This window comes from Panulirus ornatus, chromosome 10 (assembly GCF_036320965.1).
Source record: "Panulirus ornatus isolate Po-2019 chromosome 10, ASM3632096v1, whole genome shotgun sequence".
NCBI classification, from domain to species: Eukaryota; Metazoa; Arthropoda; class Malacostraca; order Decapoda; family Palinuridae; genus Panulirus; species Panulirus ornatus.
The window spans coordinates 48,378,376-48,398,586 of record NC_092233.1 but is presented as its reverse complement, the minus strand read 5'-3'; the positions used below and the strand labels follow the sequence as shown (position 1 = coordinate 48,398,586).

General features: G+C 40.0%; 1 protein-coding gene across 7 annotated transcripts in view; it reads left to right on the top strand.

Moving 5' to 3' along the window:
- The window catches only part of LOC139750936 (uncharacterized), a 244,969-nt gene that overhangs the window by 151,563 nt on the left and 73,195 nt on the right, over positions 1–20,211 (top strand). For all 7 annotated transcript variants that reach the window (XM_071665854.1, XM_071665850.1, XM_071665849.1 and 4 more), the window contains one exon: positions 5,601–5,697. In XM_071665854.1, the coding sequence (XP_071521955.1) occupies positions 5,601–5,697 (97 nt within the window). The remainder of the gene's footprint in view (positions 1–5,600; positions 5,698–20,211) is intronic.

The window sequence follows — 20,211 nt, the reverse complement described above, 5'->3', positions numbered from 1 at the left end:
ATAGGGTGCTATTTTTTTTTTGGTGTATTACACATGACAGCTTGAGAATGGACGAGTGGATGTGGCCTTTCTTCATCAGTTTGTGGCACTACCATGGTAATGCAGGAAATGTGGAGTAGGAAGGATGCTAAGCAGGCATTATTGGATTATGTAGTGATTGGTAGGCATGCAAAATAGAAACTCATGGATGTAAATGTTCTGAGAGGTTCATCTAGTGGGATGTTTGATCATCACCAGGGGTAGATGAGGTTGAAGATTTGTATGGGTTTTCAGAAAAGTGGAAATGCTGTTGGTGAGAAATGGGTTTTGAAAGTAAGTGAGCTTGAACAAGAGACTTGTGTGAGTAGATGATAGGAGAGATAGAGTGAATAATGTAAATAGGTGAGAGTAAACAAAGCTAGGGGAGTTGGTAAGAAATGGGTTGTGTTTAAGGTAGCAGTGTTGATATTTGTGAGAGAATGATTTAGCATGCATAGGGTGGGAGGTGGGCGTATGAGATTGGATAATGAGCAGTGGGACAATGAAGTTAATTGCAAGTGAAAGAGAAAAGATAGGTGTGTGGCAGAATTCCAGGGAAGGAGTACTTGAGAAAGCAGCAGGAGGTCAAGAGAAAGATGCAGTGGGTGAAAAAGGAGGGCAAATTAAGAATTGGGGTAAGTGATTATCAGCACACATAATGGAGAAGGAGGAAATGTTTTGTATGTTTAATGAGTTTGAGAAAAACAAGAGAACAAATGGGGGCATTAGTAAAAGAGGCAAATGGGGAAGTGGGAACAGGAAGTGATGAGATGAGGAGGAGATGTAGTGAGTATTTTTAAGGATTTTTTTAATGTGTTTGATGATAGGGTGGCAGATGTAAGCTGTGTTGGTTGATGGGGTAAACAAAGTGAGAGTCATGGCAAGTGTTTTGGTGAAGGGAGAACAGTTGGCAAAAGCCTTACATACGATGAAATGTGGCAAGGCAGCTGTAGTGGATAGTATTGCAGTTGAATTTCGTAAGAAAGGTGGTGACTGTGATATAGATTGGTTAGTTAGGTATTTTCGTGTATGTAAGGATCAAGGTGAGGTGTCTGAGGATTGGCAGAATGCATATATAGTTTCATTGTATTTAGTTTAAGGGACAAAGCTAGTGTCCAAATTATAGAGGTACAAGTTTGTTGATTGCATGTGATAAATTGAATGGAAGAGTGGTGATTGTGAGGGTGGTGGTTTGCACAGAGCTTCAGATTGGAAAGATTTTGTTTCAGGAGACTTGGAGGATGTGTGGATCAGATATATATGTAGAAGAATATGTTTGAGAAATACTTAGAGAAACAGAAAGATTTGTTTATGGCATTTATGGATATAGAGAAAGCATATGATAGGGTAGATAGAGTTGCTCTGTGGAAATTGCTACAAATATATAATGTGGGAGAAAAGCTGTTAGAGGTAGTGAGAAGTTTTGATCAAGAGAGTAAGACAAGTCTATGAGAAAGTAGAGAGGAGGGTGAGGCATTCAAGGTGAGGGTAGTTCTTCATCTGGGGTGTGTGATGTCACTGTTGGATAGTAGAGAGGAGGGTAAGGCATTCAAGGTGAGGGTGGGTCTTCATCTGGAGTGTGTGATGTCACCATGGCTGTTTAATCTTTATGGATGGGATGGTAAGGGTCTTGGAGATAGGAGCAGATATGTAGTCTGCTGGGTTGGGGGAGGGGGCCAGGGAGTTAAGTCAGTTGTTTACTGATGACACATCTCTGGGGTCACATTTGAGTGAGAAACTACAGAAGGTAGTGTCTGAGTTTATTAGAGTGTATGGAAAGAGAAAGTTGAGAGTGTGTTTGATTAAAACAAGATCATTAGGTATAGCAGTGAAGAAAGACTGGTTACATGGAATGCCATTTTGAAAGAAGAGAACTTGGATGAAGTGGAGTGTTTTAGATACCTGGAAGTAGATTTGATAGCAAATGGAACCATGGGAGCTGAAATGAGCCTTAGGGTGGGTGAGGGAGCAAAGCCATGAGTGCAGTGAGGAATGTTTGGAAAGAGAGGTCACTGTCTGTAAGGGCAAAGATGGGTATGTGAGGGTGTAGTAGTCCTGTTGGTGCTGTGTGGTTGACATGTGTGGACTGTAGACAAAAATGTAAAGAATAGGGTGTTTAAAGACAATATGCTTTGTAAGGAGGCTTGATCAATAATGAATGATTAAGAGAAAGATGTAGTAGTAACAGATGTATGTATGAGAGACCTGAAGAGGGTGTACTGAAATGGGTTGAATATATGGGAAGGATGAATTAGAAGGTATAGAGGTCAGAAGTGGAGGGAACAAGGAAGAATGAGAAACCAAGGAGGAGGTGCAAGGATGAAATTAAAGATGCTTCGAAGGCTCGTGACCTGAACATGGAAGAGGCATACGAGGTGTACAAGGGATAAAGCAAAGTGGGGCATTGTGGTTTGCAAGGGACATCATGCTGTATATAAGCTGAACCAGGGCATATGAAGTTGTTTAGGGAAACTACAGAAAGGTCCATAGTAGGGCCTGGTTGTGGATCAGGGCTCTGCTTTTGGTGCATTTGACAGCTAGATAGTGAATGTGAGCAAGTGATGCTATTCCTTCATCTGTTCCTGACACTGCCTCGCTACTGCTGGAAATGGCAAGCATGTGCAAAAGAATATTGTTGAAATTTGTATTTTATTCTTTTTTCAAGGTGTAGCTTATTCTTTTTTTGAAGTGCTCTGTTTGCTTATTGTATTTACAGGAGGTCAAGAGAAAGGTGCAAGAGGTGAAAAAGAGGGCAAATGAGAGTTGGGGTGAGAGAGTATCATTAAATTTTAGGGAGAATAAAAAGATGTTCAGGAAGGAGGTAAATAAAGTGCGTAAGACAAGGGAGCAAATGGGAACTTCAGTGAAGGGCACTAATGGGGAGGTGATAACAAGTAGTGGTGATGTGAGAAGGAGATGGAGTGAGTATTTTGAAGGTTTGTTGAATGTGTTTGATGATAGAGTGGCAGATATAGGGTGTTTTGGTCGAGGTGGTGTGCAAAGTGAGAGGGTTAGGGAAAATGATTTGGTAAACAGAGAAGAGGTAGTAAAAGATTTGCGGAAGATGAAAGCTGGCAAGGCAGAAGGTTTGGATGGTATTGCAGTGGAATTTATTAAAAAAGAGGGTGACTGTTTTGTTGACTGGTTGGTAAGGTTATTTAATGTATGTATGATTCATGGTGAGGTGCCTGAGGATTGGCGGAATACGTGCATAGTGCCATTGTACAAAGGCAAAGGGGATAAGAGTGAGTGCTCAAATTACACAGGTCTAAGTTTGTTGAGTATTCCTGGTAAATTATATGGGAGGGTATTGATTGAGAGGGTGAAGGCATGTACAGAGCATCAGATTGGGGAAGAGGAGTGTGGTATCAGAAGTAGTAGAGGATGTGTGGATCAGGTGTTTGCTTTGAAGAATGTATGTGAGAAATACTTAGAAAAGCAAATGGATTTGTATGTAGCATTTATGGATATGGAGAAGGCATATGATAGAGTTGATAGAGATGTTCTGTGGAAGGTACTAAGAATATATGGTGTGGGAGGCAAGTTGTTAGAAGCAGTGAAAAGTTTTTATCGAGGATGTAAGGCATGTGTACGTGTAGGAAGAGAGGAAAGTGATTGGTTCTTAGTTTATGTAGGTTTGCGGCAGGGGTGTGTGATGTCTCCATGGTTGTTTAATTTGTTTATGGATGGGGTTGTTAGGGAGGTGAATGCAAGAGTTTTGGAAAGAGGGGCATGTATGAAGTCTGTTGTGGAAGAGAGAGCTTGGGAAGTGAGTCATTTGTTGTTCGCTGATGATCCAGCGCTGGTGGCTGATTCATGTAAGAATCTGCAGAAGCTGGTGACTGAGTGTGGTAAAGTGTGTGAAAGAAGAAAGTTAAGAGTAAATGTGAATAAGAGCAAGGTTATTAGGTACAGTAGGGTTGAGGGTCAAGTCAATTGGGAGGTAAGTTTGAATGGAGAAAAACTGGAGGAAGTAAAGTGTTTTAGATATCTGGGAGTGGATCTGGCAGCAGATGGAACCATGGAAGCGGAAGTGAATCATAGGGTGGGGGAGGGGGCGAAAATCCTGGGAGCCTTGAAGAATGTGTGGAAGTCGAGAACATTATCTCGGAAAGCAAAAATGGATATTTTTGAAGGAATAGTGGTTCCAACAATGTTGTATGGTTGCGAGGCATGGGCTATGGATAGAGTTGTGCGCAGGAGGGTGGATATGCTTGAAATGAGATGTTTGAGGACAATATGTGGTGTGAGGTGGTTTGATCGAGTAAGTAATGTAAGGGTAAGAGAGATGTGTGGAAATAAAAAGAGCGTGGTTGAGAGAGCAGAAGAGGGTGTTTTGAAATGGTTTGGGCACCTGGAGAGAATGAGTGAGGAAAGATTGACCAAGAGGTTATATGTGTCAGAGGTGGAGGGAACGAGGATAAGTGGGAGACCAAATTGGAGGTGGAAAGATGGTGTGAAAAAGATTTTGAGTGATCAGGGCCTGACCATTCTGGAGGGTGAAAGGCGGGCAAGGAATAGAGTGAATTGAATCGATGTGGTATGCCAGGGTTGACGTGCTGTCAATGGATTGAATCAGGGCATGTGAAGCGTCTGGGGTAAACCATGGAAAGTTGTGTTGGGCCTGGATGTGGAAAGGGAGCTGTGGTTTTGGGCATTATTGCATGACAGCTAGAGACTGAGTGTGTACGAATGGGGCCTATGTTGTCTTTTCCTAGCGTTACCCCGCACACATTAGGGGGGAGGGGGATGTTATTCCATGTTTGGCGAGGTGATGATGGGAATGAATAAAGGCAGACAGTGTGAATTGTGTGCATGTGTATATATGTATGTGTCTGTGTGTGTATATATATGTGTACATTGAGATGTATGGGTATGTATATTTGCGTGTGTGAACGTGTATGTACATACATGTGTATGTGGGTGGGTTGGTCCATTTCTTTCGTCTGTTTCCTTGCGCTACCTCGCAGCAGCGGGAGACAGCGACAAAGCAAAATAATATAATATAATATTTTTAGAATACTTTAGGTTTGATATTTAATTATTTTCTTGTTATTTCAGTTATGTTAATGGAATTTATTTTTTAGTGAATTTTAATTATTTTTAATATCTACAATTTTCATTCTTTTATAAGGTTTCCATAGTGTTTCTGTGTCAGATTTGTAAACTTCAAGATAGATTTAAGTTAGGAAAGTTAAAATGATACAGCCAGTAAGTTATTTCATTTTTCAACAGATAATTGTTTACTTTGGGGCACTTTCCAGAAAGCTAATTGTGCAGCAAAAGCATTTAAAGAGAATTTATCACTAACCAATGGTTTGAATGAAATGCTGTTAGGAAAACTTTTTTTTTTTTTTTGGCCACAGACAGTAATGGAAGGACTAACTGAACATTAGATGCACATCGCAGTACATTTTAGAAAACAAAATATATCTTTTTACCCTTTCTATCTTTTAATTTCATGTGCCATTTAGTGAAAATAGATTTATTTTGAAACTGATGTGGTTAAACATCAGCTCTCATTTTATGAGATTAGAATTTTGATGGTTTGATATGGAGTCTTCTAAAATGTTCTTTCTCAGATGGCACAAGATTGTGGAAGTGCTGGAACTCCTCTGCCTGTTGTTGGCTGTGAAATTGAATTTACGCCTGACCAGCAGTACAAGATTATGCGCTCAGGTTTGTTAGACACAAGCTGTTATTTGTTATAAAAAGTCTTAACATTTTCCCATGCTATATTTATTGTAGGTCTCTTTTTGTAATTTCTCTTGAAAAAAAATGTAGGACATTGGGCAGATTTTGACCTTAACTCCTTATAGAGCCCATAGCATTTCCTTTTATTTTATTTTATTTATTTTTCTTGTTATCCTTCAAGTAGCCACAGCAGCATCCAGCTGGCTTTCATGGTGAGACATGAATGTATGTGTACAATAGAATGCAAGCAGCAACAGACCCTCAGATACTTTCTTGATTGTTTTACTGGAAGATCTCAGGAACATAGTGTAGAAAAAATAGAAAAGCAGACACATGGCTTGAGAGAGGTGTTGATGACTTGATGATAGAGGTGCAAAAAAAATGTTAGTTCTGGACTTGAAGTGCAGCATTTTTAGTCTGTTTTTAGGTGTATGTATGATGATTTTATCTAATAGTATTGGTAATTTATTCCATATATTAACAGCAATATTAAAGGAAAAGTAAAGGATGTTCCAGAAAAATTTTTGATGAAAAGACAAACAAGAAAACTTTTTTAGATAATAGACCAGCTCAAAAAGTTTTATTGACAGATTGACAAATGGAGTTCACCAGGTTGGAAACTCTTTTGCAATGGCCACCCCTTTAAAGGAGTTCCCAAAGGGAATGAGCATTAGGATATAGATAGATAGATGATTTTGTTTGTTTGTGGCATGTTGCGTACACAGTGTGATGGCAGCACTGGAACATTATGTCTCCACAAGAAAGAGAGTAGTGTGTGGTGTAATTCATTGAGACAAATTCCAGCACCTAGACTCAACATACAGTAACATTTTGTTACAGTAACCAATTCAGCATGGACCAAAACATTCCCTGCTCATGTTTTTTCAAAGAAAGGAAAATTAAAAACTTTAAGAGATAATTGATTAGAGCTCTTCAGGTGTGTGTGTATGTGTGTGGACTTGTCCTTTGAAAGTATAATGGTTATAGGAAGTGAGAAAGACAAAAAGAAGGAAGATGATCCTACAGTTTTGCTATGTGAGGAAAGGAGGAGGTATCATAATGGTTTTACATCTTGTTGCTGGTCTTCAAAAAAACTTTATGAAGTAGTGGCCAGTTGTGTGTCACATACCCAGACTTAGTGGTTGGAACATGTACAGACAGATAACAAAAGCAGTGGGTTGAATAGTTCTCAAAGGACAGAGAGAGGGCAAGAGCATCTTGATAGGCAGAAAGTGATTGTTGAAAATGGTGTGCAGCAGGAGAGCTTAAACGGTGAAACGCTTTTGATTTTTCTGTGGTTAAGAGAGAGACAGAGGAAGAACCATCCCAAATATGTGAGCAGCACTCCCAACTGGGACAAAAACTCCTGTAGATGTGAAATAGCTGCTCACAAAATCAGTAATTTTGGCACCTATACAATGCCTCCATCTATGATAAGTAGATATTATATTGTGAGTGACTAATCATTTTGACAATATGGAGGTGGGGAAATAACTGAGATTTAGCAAGAGATGTACTGTAGATAGAAGTAGCATTGCACCATTGAATTTAATAAAGGTATGTCCCCAACACAAATCCAGATTAAGAGAGGATATATGCATTTTTGGAAAAAAAAAAGTGCTTAAGATAGGAGGGTAACTGAGTTGAAGTTGTAGAGTGGAGTCACTGATGTAATAGTGAATAGGGTTTGAGGTTGAGGAAAGATCATTTTTAGAGAGAAGAAAGAGACTAAGTGATTGGACAGAACCATGAGGAACACCACTGTTGAAAGGATAAGAGAGGGAGAGTGACTACCTTTGTGAACAACTAAAATGAAAGCTATTCCTTAGATAGCAGAGAGAAGCAAAGCCACCAAAGGAAGGAAGTTTAGGAAGCAAAGATTTATGCCATACTTTGTCAAATGCTTTAGAGATATAAAGGGCCATGACAAAAGATTCACGGAAATCCTTGAGATAGGAGAATCAGAGGCTAGTCACATAAAGAGAGATCACAGGTAAACCTTGCATTGTATTGGTGATCCAAAAGAAGGAAATGAAATTCTGTATGTTAAAGAAAGTAAGAATTAAGGAGAGATTCAAATACTGTGAGGCAGTAGAAGTGAAAGCATTAAGGTAGTAGTAGGAAAGGTTAGAGCTGTCTCCTTTTTGGGGATAGGCTGCACCAACGCATGTCTTCAAGAAGGAAAGTTTAGGTTGTTAGGCAAACAGAATAGGTGAATGAGGATCATAATCAGCTCCAAAGCACTCATCCTCAGGATCCTAGCAGGTGTGCCATCTGGACCATATGCAGTGCCTACATGTTTCAGGGAGAGTGCTCCATAGACTTTGCACAAGGAATATGAAAGAAGGGCATGTGTTTTGTAGGAGGAAGAACAGGGAAGGACTAGAAGTGGAATCATTCAGAGTGGATTTAGAAGAAAATAAACTTATGAAGAGATGGGTCTTATCAATAGGAAAGTTAGCAGTTGATTGATCAGCTGAGAAAAATTGCAGATGTTATTGGAGATGCACAGTGTATAATGTACCAAAAAACTCCTCTACATGGCTGTAGTATTCATGAATAGCATTGCAAGAGAATTTTTATCAAAAGACAGGCTGTGGCTTATGTAATGCAAGTAAAGACTTCGAATGAATCTGGGGGATATTTATTACAAAACAAGGATATCATTGAGGAATGATCTTTCCCTCCTCCTCAGCTGAGAACACTAGTGCCACAGGGTTCTGTTTTGGGATGACTGTCACTTTACTTAATTTATGTGAATCTATTTGCAGATGATACAGTTGTCTTGAGAGCAGTAAAATGCAAGGAGGATTGCCCCAAATTTCAGTGGTACCTAATAGACTCCAAATTTGGTCTGATATATGGTTGATCAATTTCATTTAGACTAAATGTAAAGTGATGAGGATGGGATGGAGTAAAAAGCCCTTAATTTGAATAGTATCTGGCAGGTTAAAAGCTGCAGGAATCGGTGTACAATAAAAACTGGGAGTTGATGTTATCCCTAATCTGTTGCCAGAGTTCCACTTTATGAGAATGGTTGAGGAGGCAAACTGGCTTCTGGCAAATATTAGAATAACATTCCAGTGTATGGAGAAGGAAATATTCCAACAAGCTGTAAGGCCAAAACTAGAATATGCTTCTCATGTTTGGTCATTGCACCTAAATGAACACAAAGAGCTGTTGAAGGTACAGAAGAGCATGGTACAGCTATCAAGAAAACAGTTACAAGGAAAAGCTAAAGGCCTTAAATTTTCCCACCTTGGAAGAAAGAGTGAGGGATGACCTGATCACATCCTTTTAACTCTTCATATCAGAATGATGATGTAGACAGTGAACAATTCATAGAAAGATGTAGGGATAGAACAACTAAAGGATGTAACATGAAATTTAGCTAGAAACTTGTTACGTATGACATAAAGAAGTACTTTTATAGCACAAGGTTGGTGGATGAATAAGATAAACAGAATGAAAACATGGGAAATATGGATGGAATACAAAAACTTTAAAAGGTTGTATGATAGTAAAAATTTTCAAGTAATGGGGCCCTTGTAAACATATATATTCCTCATGTAGTACAATTAGGTGATTACAGGGGTTCTGGGAAAACTGCCTCTCATGAATGTTAGCTTGTACAAGAATTGGCCATTGGAGATCTGCTCTCTGCAGCCATATCTTTATATATCATTATAACTGACTGAGAGAGGTAAAGATAAAACATTTCCTGTATTTTTGTGGGAGGCTGAAGTATGTGAAACTGCTTAAGTAGGAGATGATAGCACAGGTTTCATGTTTGATTTTATTTATTGTAAAAAATATGAACTATGCACAGTTATACAACATAAGGACAAGCATGATCGTTTTCATACATTTTTGTTTCATACCCCATATGTGTAAGTTATGAGTTCTTCCCCTCAAAAAGTCCAGCAAATTGTGTTTTTCAGAATCTTCAACAACATTTGTTATTCTGGTATTTGATTTATGATACCATTTTCACTGTGGTGGTGCTGGGTCTCTGGCAGTCATCTTTTTGATATTAACAGTGTTAAGTGCCTGCTGTCCTTCAGTAACCCAAATAGCTGCCATGTTTTTTATGACGAACGAACATTGGCATGCATGTTGTGTGCCAGTCTTCTAAACTGTTACTGGTTCAGAGGACATCTTCCATGACATGGTCATACATTCTCTTGAGTTAACAAAGGCTACCAATGTATGTACAATATCCTTGAAGTAGTCAAGGGTATGGTTGACTTCGGGGAGCACTTTCTTTTAGTATCTCAAAGACGATAATGACTACACCCTTCAGGATGAAAGCTAGTGCTATTATCATCCATTTCACAAAGTCATGGTCAGCTTGGCATATTTTTTACAATCCTTCTGACTACACTTTGCAGTAAATTCACCTGGACAAATGGTAAAAGCTTTAAGGAAGACATTTACCAAGGCATGCTTGGCTGCTTGTTGATAGTCTAACGTAAGGATGCTCTCAAGGATCAGTATGGGGTCAGCCTTGAGTAGCTGTCAGAGAAGGTCTCCATAGGTGGATCATTGCTTGTTTGGTAGTGCATAAATGTGGAATACATCTTGACAGTAGGGTATAGATAGTGAATAGCTGGTAGAATATGTTCGATACACCTTTAAATGTGCCATTGACAAACCATTTTGCTGAATTTTCCGTTATGTTCATATTGCATGCTGTAGAAAAACATGAACATGCAGCAATCACCTGGACTGCTGTCATAGCAGAAAATCTCCTCTGTTGGTGGTTGTCTTATGCTTCTTTAGAATCACCATATAAGTAGGGCTGAGAGGAATGGGTCTCTGAGGGGCATTGATAGCTTATTTGCAGTGTTGTATAGCATGTTTGATATGCAAGATTGCTTGTGGTTGTGTTGTGGCACTTTGTCATATTCTCAGCTGCTTGAGTGGTGGCTTTTTGTCAACTCTCTTAGGTCTCTGTGGCCTTTCTGTTCATTTCTTGCTTCATTCTTAAAACATCTAGGTGCTATGCATCAGTGGCATTAGTGTGTACATTTACATATCCAGTTATATCCTCCCCATGAACTTTACCCTTGGCTTTACAATTACAGTGCCTTCACATCTGACACTTATGTGACATTATTCCTTGTGCTGTTTTTCTGCTTCATATTGATGTAGCCTTTATAGATAGGCTTCCATTACCACATTCACTGTTGACAAACTCCGTGGAAGCATGTTGACACTCATAGTTTATATATATATATATATTTTTTTTTTTTTTTTTTTTTTTTTTCATACTATTCGCCGTTTCCCGCATTAGCGAGGTAGCGCTAAGAACAGAGGACTGGGCCTTTGAGGGAATATCCTCACCTGGCCCCCTTCTCTGTTCCTTCTTTTGGAAAAAAAAAAAAAAAAAAAAAAAAAAAACGAGAGGGGAGGATTTCCAGCCCCCCGCTCCCTTCCCTTTTAGTCGCCTTCTACGACACGCAGGGAATACGCGGGAAGTATTCTTTCTCCCCTATCCCCAGGGATAATATATATATATATATATATAATATATATATATATATATATATATATATATATATATATATATATATATATATATATATATATATATATATATATATATATGAAGAGGAAAATGTACTCCTGTATGGTCCCCAGGCATGTGGTGAAATAGGTGGAGTTCATGGTCATCTCAGGTCATTCTGCTGACTTTCCTCAACCTTTAGTAGAATCAGGATAAGTCAGATCAGTGTTGACTGCTCCTGGTTTTGACATCAAGTTTTTCGGAAACAGTAAGCCCGATTTGTAGAGAAGTTCAAAAGTTATAGTTTCCACATGTTGGGAAATGGGAAAACCCATATCCTTGGACAGGGTTTATTTCAGGGTTTGGCCATAGTATAACAGTGCTGGGCTTTTCTTTGAATATTTGAGAAAGCATTGGAGCTACACTCAGAAGAATGTTTAACCAACTTCTGGGAGTCATAGTCCCTGTCCCTTTTAACTTTGGACACCCAGTTGTATCTGCCATCGGTGTTCTTGTCTAATGTCTTCAAAGAGTTTATAAAGCAAAATAACATTGACATAATGGGTACACTGCTTTACCTAACACATTTGAATACCATAAAACTAATTTCCAGTAAAATAAATAATAAAATGCCCAATTTAGATAAAGCATAAACAATATTTTGTAAATATTGTTACATAGCCCCTTTTTTAAAGTTTACAAAAATTTGCACCACAAAATAAAGTGTACCTCCTTTAGAACATGATACATTTAAAAAGAAAATCAGGAAAAACACAAATCTCAACTGATAAATCTGAGGGAAAACATCTTTTCCTAACTTGATCTACCTAAGTTGGATTTACAAAACGTAGACATCCAGGTATCTTGGCTTCTTCAATGTACAGGCTCAGGATGATTGGTGCAGGCCCCCTGGTTCCAGTGGCTGTAGCCCTACATCCTCCTCAGCACTACTCAGGTCACTCATACTGTCATCTTCACAGGAGGCAGCATTTTCATTTGTTCTTCTCAGATGTCTTCAGTTTCTTGTGTACTATTTCCCATTTATATTCACTTTGTAAGACCTTAGTGACACCTCCCCTACAATTTTTCCTTTCCTCCATACTGCCTTCCATGGGACTGGCTGAACTCTGACAACATCACCTTCCTGCAACAGCTGCAAATCTTTACTTGATGGATTGTAATGTTTGGCATGTTTCTTTAACTCCCTTTCTTGTACCTCCAGAACTTCAATGCAAAGTTGTGGTTGTAGTAGCTGGTCAGTCACTGGAAGTAGTGTTCTATTGCATCTTCCCATGAAGCTTTGTACAGGAGAAGAGTCATATCCTTCTGTGGGTGTGTTCCTCCACATAAACAAGGCCAACAGTGCATCCTTTCCATCCTCTTTGGCTTTGAGTAACTACTGCTTTGCAATTTTCACAGAATTTTCCACTTGACCAGGTCCTAACAATTATCTTAAAATCATTGGATGAGAACTGACTTCCTGAAAATGGAAATGATGAACGCAAGTTGTGGGAGGGCATGGAAAGAAGAGTGGTATGATCGGGAATGAATGAAAATTATCAGGGAAGAGGGAAAGAAGGATGTGCAATTGTGCTATCACCAAGAATATGGGAAGGTGTTGCAGAGCATGGATGGAATGGATCAAGAATTATGTGGGTGAAAAGAAAGATTGGAATTGTGAAGTATTCATGTGTATATGTATGTGCTTTTGTGAAATTAAAGACTGTGTGTGATGATGAAATGAGGGTTTTCTCAGAAAATTTGAATGACTATAAATGGTTTTGAGAAGGATACGAATGCGAAGGGAGGATGTGTTGAAATTGGCAAGACAGTTGGTAAGTGAGGAATGTCTAGAGTAAATAAGAATGGAAATTATCTTGTAAATATCTGTGCTGAGAAGTATATTCCATGCAGACATTGTAAATATCTGTGCTGAGAAGTATATTCCATGCAGACATTTTTTTTTCAGCTCAGAATAATCCTCAGGTATACATTGATGAGATATGATGGAAGAGAACAACAAAAGAGTTTGCTTGATTATATGGTAATGGATGAAAAATTGAGAAAGGCTGTGGTGGATGCTAGAGTTATGAGAGCATTGTCTGGAGACTGAACATTTTGCAGCTCTTTAGGGGATGAGGATCAGGGAGAAGTGGAGGTATGGTGGAAGGAAGAATGGAGAGGTAAAAATGTTGGCATGCAAGAAGATGAATCAGAAATAATGGAGGGAGGAGTATGAAAGTAGGGTGTCCAAATGTTTAGATTGTTTTATGAAGTCTGTTGGGGATGAGAGAGCTTGGGAAGTGAGTCAGTTGTTGTTCGCTGATGATACAGCGCTGGTGGCGGATTCATGTGAGAAACTGCAGAAGCTGGTGACGGAGTTTGGTAAAGTGTGTGGAAGAAGAAAGTTAAGAGTAAATGTGAATAAGAGCAAGGTTATTAGGTACAGTAGGGTTGAGGGTCAAGTCAATTGGGAGGTGAGTTTGAATGGTGAAAAACTGGAGGAAGTGAAGTGTTTTAGATATCTTGGAGTGGATCTGTCAGCGGATGGAACCATGGAAGCGGAAGTGGATCATAGGGTGGGGGAGGGGGCGAAAATTTTGGGAGCCTTGAAAAATGTGTGGAAGTCGAGAACATTATCCCGGAAAGCAAAAATGGGTATGTTTGAAGGAATAGTGGTTCCAACAATGTTGTATGGTTGCGAGGCGTGGGCTATGGATAGAGTTGTGCGCAGGAGGATGGATGTGCTGGAAATGAGATGTTTGAGGACAATGTGTGGTGTGAGGTGGTTTGATCGAGTAAGTAACGTAAGGGTAAGAGAGATGTGTGGAAATAAAAAGAGCGTGGTTGAGAGAGCAGAAGAGGGTGTTTTAAAATGGTTTGGGCACATGGAGAGAATGAGTGAGGAAAGATTGACCAAGAGGATATATGTGTCGGAGGTGGAGGGAACGAGGAGAAGAGGGAGACCAAATTGGAGGTGGAAAGATGGAGTGAAAAAGATTTTGTGTGATCGGGGCCTGAACATGCAGGAGGGTGAAAGGAGGGCAAGGAATAGAGTGAATTGGAGCGATGTGGTATACAGGGGTTGACGTGCTGTCAGTGGATTGAATCAAGGCATGTGAAGCGTCCGGGGTAAACCATGGAAAGCTGTGTAGGTATGTATATTTGTGTGTGTGGACGTGTGTATGTACATGTGTATGGGGCGGGTTGGGCCATTTCTTTCGTCTGTTTCCTTGCGCTACCTCGCAAACGCGGGAGACAGCGACAAAGTATAAAAAAAAAAAAAAAAAAAAAAAATTTATTTATTTATTATACTTAGTCGCTGTCTCCCGCATTAGTGAGGTAGCACAAGGAAACACAAGAAAGGATGGCCCAACGCACCCACATGCACATGTAAACACCCACACACACACACATATACATACCTATACATCTCAACATATACTTACATATACATACACAGACATATATATATATACATGTACGTATTCATACTTGTGATCATGGTATCTCCTGTGCCAGGTATAGCAGTGGAATTTATTAAAAAAGGGGGTGACTGTATTGTTGACTGTTTGGTAAGGTTATTTAATGTATGTATGACTCATGGTGAGGTGCCTGAGGATTGGCGGAATGCGTGCATAGTGCCATTGTACAAAGGCAAAGGGGATAAGAGTGAGTGCTCAAATTACAGAGGTATAAGTTTGTTGAGTATTCCTGGTAAATTATATGGGAGGATATTGATTGAGAGGGTGAAGGCATGTACAGAGCATCAGATTGGGGAAGAGCAGTGTGGTTTCAGAAGTGGTAGAGGATGTGTGGATCAGGTGTTTGCTTTGAAGAATGTATTTGGATTTGTATGTAGCATTTATGGATCTGGAGAAGGCATATGATAGAGTTGATAGAGATGCTCTGTGGAAGGTATTAAGAATATATGGTGTGGGAGGCAAGTTGTTAGAAGCAGTGAAAAGTTTTTATCGAGGATGTAAGGCATGTGTACGTGTAGGAAGAGAGGAAAGTGATTGGTTCTCAGTGAATGTAGGTTTGTGGCAGGGGTGTGTGATGTCTCCATGGTTGTTTAATTTGTTTATGGATGGGGTGGTTAGGGAGGTGAATGCAAGAGTTTTGGAAAGAGGGGCAAGTATGAAGTCTGTTGGGGATGAGAGAGCTTGGGAAGTGAGTCAGTTGTTGTTCGCTGATGATACAGTGCTGGTGGCTGATTCATGTGAGAAACTGCAGAAGCTGGTGACTGAGTTTGGTAAAGTGTGTGAAAGAAGAAAGGTAAGAGTGAATGTGAATAAGAGCAAGGTTATTAGGTACAGTAGGGTTGAGGGTCAAGTCAATTGGGAGGTGAGTTTGAATGGAGAAAAACTGGAGGAAGTGAAGTGTTTTAGATATCTGGGAGTGGATCTGGCAGCGGATGGAACCATGGAAGCGGAAGTGGATCATAGGGTGGGGGAGGGGGCGAAAATTCTGGGAGCCTTGAAGAATGTGTGGAAGTCGAGAACATTATCTCGGAAAGCAAAAATGGGTATGTTTGAAGGAATAGTGGTTCCAACAATGTTGTATGGTTGCGAGGCGTGGGCTATGGATAGAGTTCTGCGCAGGAGGATGGATGTGCTGGAAATGAGATGTTTGAGGACAATGTGTGGTGTGAGGTGGTTTGATCGAGTAAGTAACATAAGGGTAAGAGAGATGTGTGGAAATAAAAAGAGCGTGGTTGAGAGAGCAGAAGAGGGTGTTTTGAAATGGTTTGGGCACATGGAGAGAATGAGTGAGGAAAGATTGACCAAGAGAATATATGTGTCGGAGGTGGAGGGAACGAGGAGAAGAGGGAGACCAAATTGGAGGTGGAAAGATGGAGTGAAAAAGATTTTGTGTGATCGGGGCCTGAACATGCAGGAGGGTGAAAGGAGGGCAAGGAATAGAGTGAATTGGAGCGATGTGGTATACCGGGGTTGACGTGCTGTCAGTGGATTGAATCAAGGCATGTGAAGCATCTGGGGTAAACCATGGAAAGCTGTGTAGGTACGTATATTTGCATGTGTGGACGTATGTATATACATGTGTATGGGGGTGGGTTGGGCCATTTCTTTCGTCTGTTTCCTTGCGCTACCTCGCAAACGCGGGAGACAGCGACAAAAAAAAAAAAAAATTCATACTTGTTGCCTTCATCCATTCTCTTCGTCACCCCGTCACACATGGAATGGCACCCCCTCCCCCTGCACAAGGTAGCGCTAGGAAAAGACAACAAAGGCCACATTTGTTCACACTCGGTCTCTAGCTGTCATGTGTAATGCACTGAAACCACAGCTCCCATTCCACATCCAGGTCCTCAAAACTTTCCATGGTTTACCCCAGACACTTCACATGCCTTGGTTCAATCCATTGACAGCACATCAACCCCGGTATACCACATTGTTCCAATTCACTCTATTCCTTGCATGCCTTTCACCCTCCTGTATGTTCAGGTCCTGATCGTTCAATCTTTTTCACTCCATCCTTCCACCTCCAATTTGGTCTCCCACTTCTCGTTCCCTCCACCTCTGACACATATATCCTCTTTGTCAATCTTTCCTCACTCATTCTCTCCATGTGACCAAACCATTTCAATACACCCTATTCTGCTCTCTCAACCACACTCTTTTTATTACCACACATCTCTCTTACCCTTTCATTACTTACTCAATCAAACCACCTCACACCACCTATTGTCCTCAAACATTTCATTTCCAACACATCCACCCTCCTCCGCACAACCCTGTCTATATCCCATGCCTCGCAACCATATAACATTGTTGGAACCACTATTCCTTCAAACATACCCATTTTTGCTCTCCGAGATAACATTCTGGCCTTCCACACATTCTTCAACATTCCCAAAACCTTCGCTCCCTCCCCTACCCTGTGACTCACTTCTGCTTACATGGTTCCATCTGCTTCTAAATCCACTCCCAGATATCTAAAACACTTCACTTCCTCCAATTTTTCTCCATTCAAACTTACCTCCCAATTTACTTGTCCCCTTAACTCTGCTAAACTTAATAACTTTGCTCTTATTCACATTTACCTCAACTCTACTGAACCTAATAACCTTGCTTTTATTCACATTTACTCTTACTTTTCTTCTTTCTCACACTTTACCAAACTCAGTCACCAACTTCTGCAGTTTCTCACTCAAGTCAGCCACCAGCACTGTATCATCAGCGAACAACAAGTGACTCACTTCCTAAGCCCTCTCATCCCCAGCAGACTGCATATTTGCCCCTCTCTCCAAAACTCTTGCATTCACCTTCCTAATAACCCCATCCATAAACAAATTAAACAACCATGGAGACATCACACACCCCTGCCGCAAACCAACACTCACTGGGAAGCAGTCACTTTCCTCTCTTCCTACTCATACACATGCCTTACATCCTTGATAAAAACGTTTAGATTGAGGTGCAGTAAATGTAAGGATGCAGTCATATGTTAATAAGGTGTTTAAAATGTTTAGAGAAAGACTGTTAAAGGTTGTAGAATCGATAGTTGGATACAGTGTCATGCGATATAAGAATAAAAAGGGAAATGCATGGTGACCGTATGACATTAAGAATGCTGTGGAAGAGAATAAAAAGGCATATGTTAGATTGCTGCAAAGGAACGTACCCGTGGAAGTTCAGCAAAAGGGGGAAGAATATAAGATGTGTAAGTGTAAAGAACCTGATAGGGGAAAGTAAAGAAACAAAAGATGATGATTTTGGAAGACTATTGAGTGAAAAGTTTAGGGAAAATGAGAAATTGTACTGGAAGGAGGTGAAAAGGAAAGAAGTGGATTTGAGAGTTGAAATGTTAATGTGAGAAGTAAGGAAGGGAAGTTGCTGAATCAGAAGGAATTGAAAGATATATAGAAAGAGTATTTTGAAGAACTTATGAATGTGGGAAAAGGTGATGTTGAATGCATGGACACGAAGGATGGAATGAAAAGGATACAAGTGTATGGGCCAGTAGCAAGAAGGGAGATAAAAAGGGCAATAATGGGGTTGAAGATAGGAAAGGCACCTGTAGTAGATGGGATTTTGATTGAAATTATGAAGTATAGAGGAGAAAGTGTGATGAGTGGATGCATTTGATATTTAATTTAGCATGGAAACAAGTTTGTTCCAGAGGATTGGGTGAAAGCTATTTTTGTTCTTTTATTCATGGGAAAAGATGCTAAGGATGTGTTTGTAGCAATTATTGGGGAATAAGTTTGCTATGTGTACCAGGGAACGTGCATGTAAAAGTGTTGACCGATAGAGTGATAGAAGTGATTGAATGCAGAGCGAGTGAGGAGCAAGGGGGTTTAGGAAAGGTAGGGGAAGTGTAGATAAGAGTTTTGTAGTGAAAATGACTTTGGAAAAAGTATCTAGCAGAAGGTAAGGAGCTTACACAGATGGAAAAAGTATCTAGCAGAAGGTAAGGAGCTGTACACAGATTTTTGGATCTGGAGAAAGCATATGACAGTCAAATGAAATGCTTTATGGGATGTATTAAGGATATGTGGGGTAGGAAGACAACTGTTGGATGGTGAGCAAGCCTTCTATAGAGTAACAAATTCATGTGTAAGTGTGGATGGAGAGTATAGCAAAAGTTTCAGTATGCATGAGGGGTTAAGGTAGGGCTGTGTGATGTCACTGCAAGTCTTTAACATGTATGTGAATGGTGAGATAAGATAGATGAAAGCTAAACTAGGGGAATGGAGTGCAGAGATAGAGTGTGGTGGAGAGGTATGGTGGTTAGTGCCTAGCCTGTTTTTGGATGATACTGTGTTGTGTGTTGAGAGTGAAGAGGAGTTGCATAAGATTGTGTGTTTTATGATGTGTGTAAACGTATACAAGAAATATGAATGCAAGTAAGAATAAAGAATTGGTGTTTGAAAGGAAACAAAGTGAGAGTATAAATTTTGCAAAACTCTATAAAGTGGAAAAAGAAAGTTTACGTAACTGTGTGTTATAGATATGGGGAGAGAAAGACCTTTAGGAGCTGTCTTAGGCAGGTTTGGCATTATGAAAGGAGAGATAAGAAAAAGGGCTATACCAGGTAGAAGAGACATTGGGTCCCTAAAGAGAATATTAAAGGGTAGCAATGTAAGTAACGAAGTTAAGAAGGCATTAAGGGACTGCATAGTTCTCCCAACACTGGCCTATGCAGCCAAAACATGGACATGGAATGAGTCACTGAGGTCAAGTAAACCATGGAAAAGTCTGTTTTCCTGGCACTACGTTGCTGAAGCAGGGGGTAATGATGCTGTTTCCTGTTGGGCAGTGTGGCACCAGGAATGGATGAAGGCAAGCAAGTATGAATATGTACATGTGTATATATGTATATGTCTCTATATATGTAACATGTTGATGTATATGTGTGTGTGTATGGGCATTTATGTATACGTGTATATGAGTGGATGGGCCATTCTTCTGTTCCCTGGTGCTACTTCTCTGATGCAGGAAGCAGCGATTAAGTATAATAAAAATGATAAATAAATATATGTGTGTGTGTGTGTATGTGTAGGAAAGTAAATTCTAGATTGATATGGGTAAAACTGAAAATGGATGGAGAGAGATGGATGATTATTGGTGCTTATGCACCTACTCATGAGTAGAAAGATCATGAGAGGCAAGTGTTTTGGGAACAGCTGAGTGAGTGTGTCAGCAGCTTTGGTGCATGAGACTGGGTATTAGTGATGGATGATTTAAATGCAAAGGTGAGTAATGTGGCAGTTGAGGATATAATTGGTGTGCATAGGGTATTCATTGTTGTGAATGGAAATGGTGAAGAGCTTGTGGATTTGTGTGCCTTAGAAAGACTGGTAACTAGGAATACCTGGTTTAGAAATAGAGATTTACATAAGTATATATATGTGAGTAGGAGAGATGGTCAAAGGGCATTATTGGAGTGTGCATTAATCATTAGGTGGGTAAAAGAGAGACTTTTGGATGTAAATGTGCTGAGAGGGACAGCTAGAGGGATGT